The 16,276-nt window shown below is 42.0% G+C and overlaps 1 protein-coding gene across 1 annotated transcript in view; it reads left to right on the top strand.

The window, feature by feature from the left end:
* The window catches only part of LOC126194745 (NACHT domain- and WD repeat-containing protein 1), a 633,295-nt gene that overhangs the window by 524,029 nt on the left and 92,990 nt on the right, over positions 1-16,276 (top strand). Inside the window, exon 14 of the mRNA XM_049933012.1 lies at positions 2,031-2,174. Coding sequence (XP_049788969.1) covers positions 2,031-2,174 — 144 coding nt within the window. The remainder of the gene's footprint in view (positions 1-2,030; positions 2,175-16,276) is intronic.

Below are 16,276 nucleotides of genomic sequence, written 5' to 3'. Positions count from 1 at the left end.
GAGGATAACCTATGGACACTGTGCTGCAGACTGGTCTACACCACCAATCCTCTAAGTGTTTATTGGTCCAAGAATCAGTTTCATACATTGTTTGTACATGTGATACAGGACAGTGGTAAACCTAGTTAGTTTACAATACAGTAGTCATTTTGACTACATTGTCGACATAATAAAAATGCATAATAATGTAGGTTGGTGTACTACATAACTTCTACATGTGATAATATCAGTTATTAAGTGAGATGACATGATAAGCACAATGTCAACTATATTATGAATTGACAATTAGTGAAATTTGGTAAATGATGTTTACTAATTATGATGTTCCATGAACTCAGACAAAGAATATAAGCATTGCTGTAAACCTGGAAGTTATGCACATGCTTCAGCAACAAAGCATCAGGAATAAGCCCCTTGAGAAAGAGAAGCTTATTGATCTTTTCATAAGTATACTCAGTTAAAAATAATATCTTCTTTAGTGTGATAACAGCTGTACATCTGTACTTATTGTTGCCATTTTCTGCAGTTCGCTCTATTTGCTTTGTGATACTTGAATGACATTTGTTATCTAAGGGCTCTGATACGTCACTTCTGGCTGTTTCAAGATTTTGATTGGGTAATGATAGTTAAAGGCAGAGAGATTTTTACTTAAAAATGCAGTAAATGTAGAATTTACATTCATTATCATATATGCCTCATTCCAACTGATGCTTTTGCAGGTTCTCTCTAAAGCTGTCTTTTGTGAGTTCATTAAGTGTTTTGATGGTTTTCCTAGTTATCACTTTATTTAGAGTTGCTTGTTATGGCTGATTATCCTTCATGGTCCAATAAACCATTTAAAACTGAAGGAACACTAGTTTTGTTGACTCTGTTCTCATATACAAAAATATTATATATTGAAATGTTACTGTCCACATATTGTGACAGGAAAATTTTCAGCTGAGGCTAAACTGTAAGTATTGAGTAAAATTTCTCTATCATGTTATCATCCAGGCTCCTTCAAGAAATTAGTTTTGAAATTGCCACACATTGTTATTCTCTTCCTTCCATCAGACAGGTGACATTATAGTGTCTCACATTTTTCCGAGCTCTTCTGAAAATTTCCATAAAGTGTAATGATTGCTATTGTTTCATTATGCAATTGAACTTCACAATCATAAGCTTCTGCATGCTGGCCATTCTGTTCAAAATCCTGTGATTGTTTTCCACACACATGACAACTTGTCTTACCTACATACTGATCCCACAGCACGAAGCAGCCATCAGCTTTTAATATTTCTGCTCCTGTATTTCAGTGGTGCTCAGACAGGCTAAATTCATCGACTACATTTCCTAATTTTGGGTCAATAAAAGGATTAATGACTTTGTTTTACAAGCTTCTGATAGTTCTATGCATGATATTAAATGGACTAACCAATTTCTCTACTTTTGTGATGTCTGGAACTTCAGTTATTTTGATATCTTTCAGTACTAGCTGTCTGTGCTAAGAGATTAGCCAAGAAAAGAAGTCATTCAGACACCAGTAGCTCTAGGACTTCTATAATATGCGGTTGTACCCTCCTTACTCTCTCAGCAAACAGATCTGCTAACATGTGATTCTCCTTCCTATTAGGTTGTAGAATTGCACTATGCGACAAGTATTCCCACCTCCTATTTCCAGTCTATACTGATTCAGATATATATAAACTGAATCTCATTTGATATAGTACTTTGTTAATTTTTATTTCTGTTCCACTGTAATCTTCCCTGTGTGCTATAAATCAGTTAAATAAAAAAAGGAATTAAAAAATGTCCAACACTTTTCAATTTCTTCCACTCTGTTCCTATTTGTAATTTAATAATTATTTATTTTTTGTCTCCAGAGCAAAGACCATCTGAAAATTTTTCTCAATTTTATTTAGTAATAAAATTTATTTTTAATTTGTCTTTACCATAATAATACACAATATGTGTTTTTCTTATAGATATTTAAATGTAACTTAGCATTATTTTGTTCTTGAGACAGTAATATTCAGTGTTTTTATGTTTAGATAAGAGAGTATGGCTCCAAAACAATAGACTGGCTTCCGCTTACTCTACCAGAGAGTGTCAAGTTGATTGTGTCCGTAGCTGATGACAGTCCTCTCTTCACAGAACTAAAGGAGAGGTTTGGTGCAAAGGCGCAGTATATAAAAGTGAGTGAAAATTTATGTGTATAATTTTTTATATACATCGTTCTGTATTTTGTTAAGTTAATGATGATGTTCTAAATGTCTTATTTCTTATTATTAACTGTTTGTTAAATAGAGGTAATGTCTACACCAATTACTTATATCCCATACTCAAAGACAGGTCTCCACTGTTTAATATCTGGTAAGATTGTTGGTAAAGCTAACCAAAGGCTGCAGTTCATTGCCAGAACACTTAGGAAACGCAACACGTCTACTGAAGAGACTACTTGCGTTATGCTTGCTCGTCCTCTTCTGGATTACTGCTGCATAGTATGAGATATGATTGATGGAGGATATCAAAAAATTTCAAAGAAGGGCACCTCATTTTATATTTTCCCGAACCAGGGGAGAGAGTGTCATGGATATGATATGTGAGTTGATGTAGCAGTCATTAAAATAAAGGCACTTTTTGTAGCAGCAAAATTTCAGTCTGTAAGTTTCTCCTGCAAATATGAAAATATTTTGTTGACAACCACCTACACATGGAGAAATGATCATTGTAATGAAATAAAAGAAATCAGAGCCCACACTGAAGGACTTAAGTGTTCATTTTTCCTGCACGCTGCTCAAGAGTAGTATGAAAGAGAAATAAAGTAGTTGAATGAACCTCTGCCAGGCAATTCATTGTGAATTGCAGAGTAGTCATGTAGATACAGATAGTAGTCTTTTTCGTCTCTGATAGTTTCTGATGATGATCATATGACTAAGCAGCATAGTTTGTAGGATTCTCACCAATGTGACCAAGGCTTCAGATATGTTACAGCAGATACAGTTCACCCCAAAACAGAAACTTTGTGTTCAGTTGCACAAAAAGAGAGGCATCCAAAACAAATATCTCAGTGAATGTTTGTAACAACAAAAATAATCAATTTTTGACAATATAATGTAACTGGATAGATAAAAAAAATCTACTCACCAAGCAGCGGCAAGAGGACACACATAGAAAAAGGTTTAACTTATGGAAACTTTTGGAGCCAGTGGCTCCTTCTTCTGGCAGAAGAGTTAAAGGGGGAGGAAGAGGGGTGCAGGAAAAGCTGACTAGGTGACTTTTCCAAACTGTACCCTTTTTCCTAAACCTCTCCACTCCTTTTTCTTCACCCCTCTTCCTTCTCCTTCAACTCCTCTGCTGGAAGAAGGAGCCACTGGTCCCAAATGCTTGTGTAAGTTAAAACTTTTCCTGCATTTGTTCTTTTGCCAGCATCTGGTGAGTAGATTCATTTATCTATCCTGTTACATTATATTGTCAATGAAAATTTTGTGTCACTCCCCATTTTCTTTTGTAATTACAATAGTATCAGTTGTATATAGGATGAAAAGATCTCAGGTTTCCAGCTTGGTGACAGTATTGAGATATCACAGTATTTCAATGAGTGCCACACTCTTCATCTTCTGACAAAGAGTGGCTTCACCAGAAGGTGATGAATAGGGAATTTGTTGAAACATGTTACATCACCAAAGCCTACATTCAGACAAATCCATAACCATTGTTATTTCAGTTTTGTTTCATATCAGTAATAATATTGTGTTATAGGAGTTTCGCTATTAAAGCAGCTACCAAATCCATTGATGGAAATAAACCATGGTATTAAAATTTTAAACATACAGTGGTATATAAATTATTAAAGACACTGTTGCTCTCCTGAAAATTGTAGATGTTTATTGCTGGGTAGCTATACGAAATGTGATTTATTCATCCAGTCACATAGAGTTTCCAAATCATGTGATTTGTTGTACAGGTGACATGACAAAATTTAAAATGAGAAATTTTTAAGAGGAACTCAACATTATTTTTGTATGCAGCACCAGGTGCTCAGTACTCACTATAATGTTCAGTAAATAAATAAATAAATAAGATATGCAATTCTCTTGTTCAAACTGTGAAACTGTTATCTGTGAACTATTCAGTAGAGTATAACTCTTCCCTGTTAGCAGAGTAAAGAGCAATATTTTTAATAAACCAAGCCCCATGTTGAGCAAAATTATTGCCTTTCAGTTTATTGTAAACTTTTAACCCCATGTACTCTGGTGTTTCAAGTATTAATCAGTTTCGAGTAAGTTAAAAAAATGCTGTCTATAGCTAGTGTTGTAGTGCTGAAAATGAAAAGTTTCAAGTGTGAGTTGTTTTTTAAATAAGAAACTCAAGACCTCATACTTGTACTGGAAATGAATTGATAGTATTTTTAAACTTTGTAACAGTGTATGACAAGATATCTTTTATTTGGTGATACACATGTTCCTATTTATTTTATTTTGTGGTACTAGGAGCGTTGTGACATTTGTTGATTTCATCTATACAATTATACCATAACAAATGACCACCTGAAAGTAACAATGATAGACTATCACTTTTGGGCCAATTTTCATGACACCTGACAAAATGCATATTCCAAATGCAAAGCTATTTGGTTTGTTCACTTAGTAGCATATGTGTAACTTCTGCTGTAAAATTTTGTCAAGATTTGGGCCTAGGAACCTTACAGTTATTGTTTCTGCGATTTCCTGATCATTTCAAGTTATTTTTATATCTCTCCATTCTAAAGAATTAGTTTCAAATTGCTTCATTTGGGTTTTAGTGACATTCAGTTTTAGTCCATTTTGAGGAACCTGAGTTTCAAGTTTTTCTGAAGTATTTCCATCTTGCTCTTGAATTTTTTCAGGAATCCCATTTTCAGTCAGAACTTATGTATCATATGTGTGGCGTAGAGCGCCATAAATATCGATATTTGTTCTGCGCGCAAGTGTGCTATCTTTGAGGAGAGGGCTTTGGGGCAGGATGTGGGACGCTAACGGCAGTTAGCCTCCGGACTTGTAACTGTGTAGAAGCTAAGTGTGAATAAATCTGTATATGAGAGAATTCTAGTTGTTTACCTACAACTATACTATATTCCCTCACTGGTGACCCCGTTTTTGTGTAATACGCGTCCGGGTTAGCGCCCGAAGGTTATTTACGCGCCTACCGCGTCGGGTTTCTCCGCGATCGCGAGAGCCTTTGTTCAGCTCCAGACAATGGCCTTTCAGCATTCACCGCCACCCGGATTCCAACAACATCTCTCCAGCACTCCTGCCGTCGTAGTGGACATGCCGCAAGAATCTTCGGAATCCTTCAGCCAGAACATGCAGTGGAATTCATCGAGTGCCGCCAGTATCTTCCAACTGCCAACGGTCGTGGACTCTGGCTTTGTTAGCATGGACCTTCCCAAGTGTTTTCCACAGCGTGTTGGTCGGAACATTCCTACTGCTGTGTCAAACACACAATTCAATACAGTTTGTGGCGTCGAGCGAGGTTTTGCTACTTTGGAAAATCCAGTAGTAAACTCAAACTCGAATCAGTTCCCGCCACGTGTGTATCCTTCCGCGCTGGCTAGTCAACAGGTGTTCAATGCTCGCCAAACAGCAAATATCACACCGAGTGTGCATCCTAGTGGACGTGTGTGGGATCCTTGTGTTGCTTCTAATCAAGTCAACAATTCTGTGCTGGACAGTAATTACTCTGACATCTACAACCAGTCCCACCACCCACGGTCGAGTGAATACTGTCTGCATAACGGACATTCACCGGCGTACTTAAGCACTTGTGGCTTCTCTCTGAGCTACCACGCCAATGAGAATGCACATTTTGACTACGATCCTCACACCGTTCGAGCGTCCGCCGCTTCTCAGCCGCTCCCCCAGCATCAAGTGAATTTCACGATTCCCGCATTATGGGACGCCAATAATTCGGACTCGCAATCTTCTGCATGCTCTACTTCGGTCCGAAGTAATAGGCGCACCTCCGCAGTGACTGCAGTGCCGAATCTGCCGAAATTACCAGACTTCAAACCTGCTCACCCGGAGTTCTGGTTTAACCTGGTTGAGCAAATATTCAATGTCTGTGCTTTGGACGACGACACACGCTTCGCCTGCCTCATGAACCATCTTCACGACCGCGTCAATTTAATTTACGATCTGGTCAAAGCACCCCCCCCCCCTAGCAGGGAAGTATGCTGTGGCGAAACAGACGATACTGGAGCGTGTCTCTAAAACCAGGAGAGAAAATTTGCGACAGCTCATCTACGAAGAGTGTCTCGGCGACAGGTCTCCGTCCAAACTGTGGCGATGCATCCATCTTCTCGTCGATGAGCAAGCTGTGCCTGATGACACGCTCGCAGAAATCTGGACTGAAAAGCTGCCTTTGCCTGTCCAGACTGCAATCTCTGCATATGAAGATAGGCCAGTAAATGAACATTTACGTGCCGCCGACACAGCATACTCCGCCAGGCAACGTGAGCTCCGTGCACTGCATTCTGGACGTGACCGCACTAAGACGCTTTCTGACGCCACGCCCTTGTGTGGTGCTGCTAATAACAAGCTTGTTAAACTAGCCGCCCGGCCTGCACCTTCAACTCCTCGCAACAACAGTGCATCGGCCTCTGTGGAAGACTCTGGGGCACATACTCCGTCACCTAGCAACTATCCACAGGAGCACAGGCCCGCCCAACCTTACTGTTTCTTCCACACAAGATTCGGGGAGCAAGCTCACAAATGCCAGTCACCGTGTTCTTACCCAAACTCCAACCGCAGGTAGGCTACGGTGCCACCTCCTGCGATGTAAACAACGGGCACCATCCCACATTGCACTCCGTTTTGGACAATAACAGTAAGTGTGGTCGAGTCTATGTTCGCGATTTACGATCAGGTGTATGTTTTCTGGTAGACACTGGCGCAGACGTCTCTTTGCTGCCGGTTCGCCTAGCAACCAATAAAGTGCAACCACACAAAACAGTACTTTGTGCAGTGAACTTGTCTACCCTACAGTGTTCGGGTTCCACTTTGTATACAGTGAAACTTTCGCCCGAGTGCAAGCTGGAGTGGACGTTTCTAGTGTCAACAATTGAAGAACCTATTCTCGGAATTGATTTCCTCAAGCACTATCAGTTGTCACTAGATTTTGTGCAAAATACTGTGTTTTACCCCGCCCTTAACAAACATATTCCTTTCGCTTCGCCGAGTGACAGTTCGGCTAACACCAAACATGTGTGCTGTGCTAAGAAGTGTGTAAACCTATCCTTGGAGCTGCAATCTTGGACAAACAAGTGGCTAGTGGAGTGCGCCAAGTCTTCGAAGTTGCGGATGGAACGTATGGAAATGCTGCTGCATCTCCGCGATGTACACCACGAGTTGGCCTCCACACAACAACGCCTCGCGACACTACAAGCAGATGACTCATATGCTACAGACAAGGTCAGTCCGTGCCAATCTGGTGTTCCCGTGCCCGCACACGTTAACGACAATGTTGTGAACCCTGCAAACTGTGTCAGCACCCCCTTTTGTAATGATAGGGTGTGGTGTCACTGCCAGACACCACACTTGCTAGGTGGTAGCTTAAATCGGCCGCGGTCCATTAGTACATGTCGGACCCGTGTGTCGCCACTGTGTGATCGCAGACCAAGTGCCACCACACGGCAGGTCTCGAGAAACGTACGAGAACTCGCCCCAGTTGTACGACGACGTTGCTAGTGACTATACTGATGAAGCCTTTGCTCTCATTTGCCGAGAGACAGTTAGAATAGCCTTCAGCTAAGTTAATGGCTACGACTTAGCAAGGCACCATTAGCCTTAGATAGCTTGTATTTAAAGAGCCTCACTTGTATCGCCACAATCTCCAGATGTCTCATCAAGAACGATGTATACAAGGACGGATTAAAAGTTAAGTAGTCCAGAAGCTACGTACTTTTCTTTATAGCATTCATTAAGTCTCCTGTTTCAGACCTCACTCCATCCTTCGTGAGTTAGCGCGTGCATCTTGGCCGCCTCTTTCAATTAGTGTGCGTAGTGTTGGCAAGTCTGCCGACACTACATAGGGTATGCCTGAGTGCTCATGCTCCTTGCGTTCCGAATGGACAATTAACTTGCCAAGCTCATGGCAATGAACTACGGCCATCTGCTGTCTGGCCACGCCCACTCGTGCCTACAGTGCTCGTAGCGGCACGGCCCGCTACCAAGAACCAGTGTACCAACCTCACCCATGTTAACACGTGTGCGGCCTTCACGCAGCCTACGAGCGGGTGGCACACCTGTACTTCCGTGCCCTCAGCGCCACAGCTTGGCCTGTCCGCCACTGCCTGCTCCGCTTCACGGACATCTGACTGTCGTGCCACGCCACGTATTGCAGTAGTCACTAACGGCACAGTTCATCGGTTACGTCTAACCGATGGGCCGCCCATATCGCAACGTCCACGCCGCCTCAAGCCGAAATTTATGAAAATTGCAAAAGAACAATTGGACGATCTGTTACAAAAGGGAATAATTGAACCTTCTTCCGGTTGCTGGGCTAGTCCTATCCTGTTTGACCAAAAGAAAGACAGTACTTGGTGTATGGTCAGAGACTATAGGCGTTTAAATGCCCGCACCATCATTGATAAATATCCGGTCCCACACATCATGCGCTCGCAGGAACAGGACTGGAAAAGGAAAGGGAGGTAATGACAGTGGCACGTAAAGGGCCCTCCGCCACACACCGCTGGGTGGCTTGCGGAGTATAAATGTAGATGTAGATGTAGAAAGTACTTCTCTGTTTTGGACTGTAAGCACACATTTCATCAGATTCCTATGGCTCCGGAGGACATTGAGAAGACTGCCATAACCACTCCCTTCGGACTGTTCCAATACAATTTTATGCTGTTTGGGTTGAAAAACGCCCCCCAAATGTGGCAGCGTTTCATCAATCAAACTTTATCCCATCTAGACTTTTGTTTCGTATACATGGATGACATATTGGTTTTTGCTTCTACTTTGGAACAGAGTGAGGAGCGTGTTCAAGTCGTGACAGATATTTTAGCAGCCGCTGGTATTGAACTGAACAATAAAAAGACTCAATTGCACCAGTCATCTGTCACATTCCTAAGTTATGTTGTGTCATCGGACGGTCTGACACCACCACAGGACAAGATCAAGCCTATTCTCAAGATGCTACGCCCTCAGACCTTTAGGGAATTACGCAGGTTCATTGGAACAGTTAATTATTACCGGAAACATTTGCCAGCCACTTCTGCGGTGCAGGCTCCTCTCACAGATGCTCTTGCTGGCCCACAAACTTCTGGCACCCGCCAGGTACCATAGACACCAGACATGGACAAGGCATTTAATGAACTCAAACAGCTGTTGGCCTCCGCTGTCACTATTGCTCACCCACGGGTGGATGCCACAATGTTTATCACTACTGACGCTAGTGACAATGCTATCGGCGCAGTACTGAGTCAGACATACAACGATGTTACGACCCCCCTGCAGTTTTTCTCAAAAAAGCTAAACAACACGCATTAGAAATACTCAGCATTCGACAGAGAATTACTTGCAGTTTACAAGGCCGTAAGACACTTCAGAACTGATGTTGAGGGACGAGATTTCTATGTGCTCACTGATCACAAGCCGTTGGATCCTGCCATAAAAAATCCAGCGGCTGATCCGCCCCCATGATGCTTTCGTCACATCGATTACATCTTGCAATTTACAAATGACATTCGCTACATCCGAGGAGCAGAGAATGTGGTCGTGATTTTCTCTCGCGTGTTGGTGCTGTCACAACCTTAATTGACTTAACGGACCTACCTCGGTTGCAATCGGCAGACCCCGATACCATTCAGTTAATTTCAGACCACAGCTCCTCTCTCCAACCGGTACGTTCTACTTTCCCTGGCATAACTGACTTAGTGTGGTGTGATGAATCGACTGGTACGTTGCGGCCATTCATTCCTAAGCCCCTTCAACGCCAGGTCTTTGACAACTACACACATTAGCACACCCCGGTGTCAAAGCTTCCACCTGTCTGGTAGCTGAACGGTTTGTATGGAGAGACATGCGCTGTGACTGTCAGTCTTGGGCAAGGGCATGCATGGTGTGTCAACAGAACAAAGTTTCCAGGCACACTTCTCCACCCCTTGGCTGCATTGCCCAACCGCCAGGCCGGTTTCACCATGTTCATGTCGACCTCGTAGGCCCTTTGCCCCCCTCCGAGGGTTTCTGTTACTTGTTTACAGCTATTGACAGGATGACTCGGTGGGCTGAGGCTGTGCCTATTCCAAACATTACCTCTGAGACAGTAAGTCGAGCATTCTTAGATTCGTGGATCTCTAGATTTGGCTCACCTGTTTACCTCACCACTGACCAGGGGCGACAATTCGAGTCTTCAGTTTTCTCTGACTTATGTAAAATGTGTGGTATTGTCAAAATTCATACTTCTGCATACCACCCCCAAAGCAATGGGCTTGTCGAGCGATGGCATTGCACCTTAAAGTCTGCCCTGCATTGCCATGACTCACTATGGACAGAGGCACTGCCCTTCGTGCTTCTTGGCCTTCATGCGACTTTCAAGGAAGACCTCAAGGGTTGTGTATGGCCAACCTCTGGTTTTGCCTGGAGAATTAGTCACTCCGACCCCACTTCCACGGCCCTCTGAACTCCCTTCACTTCTCGAGCAGGTGCGCTTGCACTGCAGCAAAATTCAGCCGCCACCTCCGGCTGCTCATACACCTCCGCGCGTGTACATACCGCGCACGCTAGACTCTTGTGAGTACGTGTTTCTCAGAGACGACTCAGTCAAAGCCCCGCTTCAGTCGCCCTACACAGTTCCTTACAAGGTCATCAAACGCTCTGAAAATAACATGGATCTCTTCATAAAAGACTCTGTAACCACGGTCTCACTCAACCGAGTGAAACCAGCTTTCATTGAGCCTCAGGTGAACCTCCCTGATTCTGCCCCTATTTCTCCCACTCCTGCTTTGAGCGGCCATCCATCTTCCCACACCATGCATTTGGGTATTGATTCTCCACAGCGTGCTTCTCTGCTGAGCACTGCTCCTTCTCCGCGTTCATCTAATTCGAGTGGCCAATCTTTTCGGGGCTTCACTCCTCACAGCCCTCGCAGTCGAACTGCCAACCACTCGGATTCTACCATTGTGTTACCATCTTCATGTGACAGCTCTTTGTCATGCCGTTCAATCCACGCTGGCTCCTCATTGCCTTCGGTCACGCTCTCTCGTCTGTCAGCTGATCGCCCGAAGTTGTCTCCTGTGCAGTCCAGTGCACCTGCCACCCCCCTCTTAGCAGATGCTTCCCCCTGCCATGGCTTTCCCACACCTCCCTGCCTCCCTACCATTGCTCGTACAGGTGCCATCCAAGAATTCACAACACATGTGCACCCTGATGACACACATAAATTATCTGTTGTCGTAGATGGCGATACGGTGTGTGTGGTACTCGCTTGTGACATTACTGAGGGAGGAAGTGCAGAATCTCGTGTGGTGCGCCGCTTTAAATTGAGCAGAAGTGCTGCGTGTGGCAATTTGCGTGCCTTTGTTAGGCCTTCTGGCAAGGTGATTCTCCGCCTGCCGGCTGACGAAGTGCTACACCTCCACTCCAGGACGGGACGTCGTCTCCAGCTGCCGGCGTCGCTTGCTGACTTCACTGTCGACGTACCAGGTTTCACCCCCCGGTTTCCTACCTGTCGACTGCTTCCACCTGACGCAGAAGAACTGTGCGTTACCTTCCTAACTTCTCCCCCCCCCCCCCCCCAATTCACAGGGACGTACTCCATACTGTGGCGGGCTATGTGGCGTAGAGCGCCATAAATATCGATATTTGTTCTGTGCGCAAGTGTGCTATCTTTGAGGAGAGGGCTTTGGGGCAGGATGTGGGACGCTAACAGCAGTTAGCCTCCGGACTTGTATCTGTGTAGAAGCTAAGTGTGAATAAATCTGTATATGAGAGAATTCTAGTTGTTTACCTACAACTATACTATATTCCCTCATATGCATATAAGATTGGATGAACATCTACAGTAAGTGGGGAGTCCTTTACATCAAATAGGAACAGATAGGGAACCAGTACTGAACACTGTGGCATTTCTTGGAAAATTACTTTCCAGTCAGAGGAGTAATCTGATGTTATGCTCACTCTTTTCTTGAAATGTGTTAAGTGTGAGGACAACCACTGTAAAGCATTGTCTCTTATACCATACATATGAAGGACTTATTTCAATAGTGGTACAAGTCCATTACCTCCACTTTTTTGTCTATAATACTTCTGACATGAATGGTCCAAACAAACAGAAAGAAAGGTTCATCTAGCAATGCCTTGATTAGATCACAGATTGTTCTCGTGACCATATAACCCGTATCTAATGAAGGGCATATCTTTTAAGTAAACTGGCTAGTAACATTCACAAAGATTTTTCCCTTGCTGGAAGATAAGCTGGTTTTTAAAAGACATGTCTCATAATGTAACATACTTTTCAATTTGTTTTGCTGCAATATTTTCAAACACATTAGAGTAGACCTGCAGAAGAGACATAGCCAGTAATTTTCCACATCTGCTAATTCTTTTCAGAATACGGTAAATGTTTTTATCTCAGCATATTTTAGAAATACCCTTGCTTGAAGACCTGTTTTGTAAAAATTGACATTGGTCATGAAATAATATTCACACACACACACACACACACACACACACACACACACACATGATAATTCAAGTTTCAAGGAATTTCAGGTGCTGATAGGTATGAACATTACTGAGCTACTAGTTGAAAAAGTCATTCTTCCAAAATATTGGCGTAAACTATACACATAAGAATGAAAAGAACTGTGTTAGAATCCAAGCTTGGGGAAGATCATTTGTTTCTTACATCTTCACACAAAAGTTTGGAACATTTTATCCCAGAATAAATAACTTTATGTTGTACCATTGGTTCTGATACAGAGTCATTTGGAAATTAGTTTTGTATCTATTGTGTGTATTACAAAGGCAGATGAGTTACTTGATGCATGTGTCAATGGATGTCAGATATCACCACTGCAAGTTTACTTGTATGATGAATTATTGTTGTGACTTCTGCCAAAAGCAATGACATAAAGCAAGACACACAGAAAGTATGACAGAGTGTAACACTACGTGTTACTGAACCCTCCCAACACCACAATCTGTCAACATGCACATGTGGGTGGCTACACGAGAATGAAAACAAAGAATAAGTTGAGCATAAATCAATGAGTAATAAATCAGGTGACGGATTCAGAACCCTTGGACAATGAACAACTCACCAGTGAATTCATAATTACATGTTATTTTGCTTTGAGGTACTTAAAAATTCAATCAAGAGTTAAGCCATCACAGAAATTTCTGTGAGAAAAAAGTTTTATGATACTGGTTCCTAGCATAGGTTGCTGTCTTTTTGAGAGAAGTTAACAATTTACTCAAGAAGGGAGCAACTATTAAAAATGGTTCACTTTTTAAATGAGAGTCTTCTCTTGGGACTCATATAAATACAGAAAAACCTGCTGTTATGATGGTCAAAACTGCACCAGTGTAGGCAACCTATGGGGCAAAAACAAAGTGGATCATTTCTGTGTTAGTGCAGGAAGGCTCCACATTGTTGGAAATGACAGTATTTTTGAAGTCAGAGTCTTACCAGAGTGTGGTGATAGTCAGCCCATAAAAGGTATACCTACTGCAATGACCAGTCCATTCTGTGTGAGCTACAAAATGATCAGCAGCTGCAGTCTTCGCACCATATGTGACCTCCTTTAGCTGTAGGCATTCACCACCATATGGTTGTAACAGTTAACTGTTCATTACTTTGATCAGAACATTACAATGTCATCTGATTATGCTCACAATTTCACTTGGTTATCGCGAATATCTTTTGCTACAACTGCAGTCCAGTGGCACCAGCTATGCAGCAAGGTTCAAAGACTTACTGTAGTTTACCACTCCCCCACCCTCACTTTTTCCACCCTGATCTACTTCTCATGGTCTAATAGTCTCTCTCTGATTTGTTCTACATTGTACGTGTCTAGCTATGGTTAAATTCTTGTTGTGTGTGTCGTTTTGTTATTGTGTAGTATCAGTGAAGATTACCTTGGGATCAGTAGTATTCTGTTCCATTCTGGTTTCAGAATCTATCTCTGTTTTTATTGTATGGCCAGTGCTACACTATAAACTCTCTGATTCTTGACATTGCCTCTGAACTGAAGACAAATCGTAGATACAGATGGCTATTACAGTCTTATGATAACATATCATAATTAATAATTTATGTTATGTTTAGCAAATAAATTGTATTTGTGCATGACTTTTGTAACCTGAAGTTTCTTACTCATGTGCTGTAATGATATATTAACACACCATAAAAGTTTAATTGCCCACCAGAACGATAAAATGTATATTATGTAAGTTTTTGCATCAGCCGTGCCGCATTGTTAGCTGCAACAGGCAGAACACGTTTTGCTGGTGCTGCACATTTTAATGATATTGATCAAGGTAAACTTATGCTGCAGTGTTCTTCTTCAGCACTCCAATGTAGAAGTGTGCACAGAATCAGATAAGTGAAAAATCCGTTCAATATGCACATTTATTTATATATAAAAGTCAACTTAGGGATTTTCCCATGTGGGAGACCACATGTACAAGATCATGTGCTGATTTAAAGTTCTAGATTCACATATTTTTCTGTGCAATCTTTCATTGATGGTATTAGTACTCGTTTGTATTGTGAGGTATTTTGATTTTGAACATAAATGAGCGCCACTGTAAACTAGTACTGTTATCATCAATTGTCGGCTTAAACTGAATTGTGCTCTTTTAAAATTTTTGAGAACAGTAGGCCTGACCTTGTTCAAAACAATCATTCTCTAATTTCATTTTACAATTATGTGAGAATTTTCAAATGCTTACAAAACTATGTTTTCGTAAATCACCAGTACAAGTGTTTTGGATATGTAATTTAGTTCATAGCAAATCAGTGTTTGTAGTTCACAGTTCAGCCAAAGAATACATCACCCCTGAATTTCAGTGCAAATCAGTGCAAATAAACATGCGTTTTTCAGAATTTTGAGAAGCTGCTGTTGCGCTTTGCATAATGTACGAGCAATTTGTAGCAAGTAGGCGTTTGTGATTTAGTTACTGTAGCAGATTTTCTAGCTAACATATTGTGTTACATATAATTTTGCCCTTAAATAGGAGTATTCCTATATATTATGTGCATTAATCATATATTAATACTGTTTTCAAGTTTGTTAACAACAATAATTAACATCAGAACATTATGGGAAACTAGTAATTTTTACCACAGGTTTTTGTGTTTCCTTAATAGAAATGTGTATCTGCTTCAATTCTTATAGGGAATTAGGAATTTTTTAGCTCAACAGATTAAAAGATGATCAGTGGGCTTAATTTAAAGTTATTTGTTCACTGCCTTGTAATACAGTGCACTAGCCAAAATGCAGCCCCAATGTGAATGCTGTTCTCAAACACAGGATGAGTCGGTTGATGTTTATAAGCAGCTAGAAATTGCCCTGACTATTGTCAAACAATTGGCAGCAGCTATGAATTGGCACGTTGGGAGAGTTCTCAACAGTTGTGTACCTGTAATAGCTGTATCAGAGGTACCTCAGGTACTATGCTCTCCTGTGGATCCTATCTTCTCTGCAGGAAGAACAGGATCTGTCACTACCTGTCCACTTGACTGTGAGTGGTGTGTCAATGGTAGATCTAGGTGTCCTGTAGAGGACCAGGACCAGGGAGAACTCATGGTGTTGTACTGATCCCTCTAACCAACAGGTTTGAGGTACTGTCTTTCACTGAAACTTAAACTAAGCCAGTGGGACTCGCTTCATCTGTTATGGGGAAACCTGTTTTGTCCGGTGTCAGGAGGAAGCAAACTGAACCAGAGACTTTGAAGGTTCTGTGACCAGCTTGGCTTAGACTGCCTGGATTTGCGCCATAGGGTTGAGAACTGTAGGGTCCCCTTACATGGGTCAAGTGTGCATCATACATCAGAGGCTGCTACTCATGTAGCTGACTGTGTGTGGGATGCACACAAGGGTTTTTTACTTTAGGCGACTCTCCGTCCAACTGAGATAATGATAGCTGTGAGAAACCTAGAAGTATCAGTACAATATGAAAAGAAATGCCTCCTGCATGTGAGAGTATTAAAATCCTGATAGTAAACTTCCAAAGCATTTGCAACAAAGTGCCAGAGTTTGAATTGCTCATGAAAAGCAGTGAAGCTCACATAATTCTAGGTACGAAAA

The sequence above is a fragment of the Schistocerca nitens genome, chromosome 7 (genome assembly GCF_023898315.1).
Source record: "Schistocerca nitens isolate TAMUIC-IGC-003100 chromosome 7, iqSchNite1.1, whole genome shotgun sequence".
NCBI classification, from domain to species: domain Eukaryota; kingdom Metazoa; phylum Arthropoda; class Insecta; order Orthoptera; family Acrididae; genus Schistocerca; species Schistocerca nitens.
The sequence above is the reverse complement of the archived record's forward strand: the minus strand, read 5'-3'. Positions and strand labels throughout refer to the sequence as shown.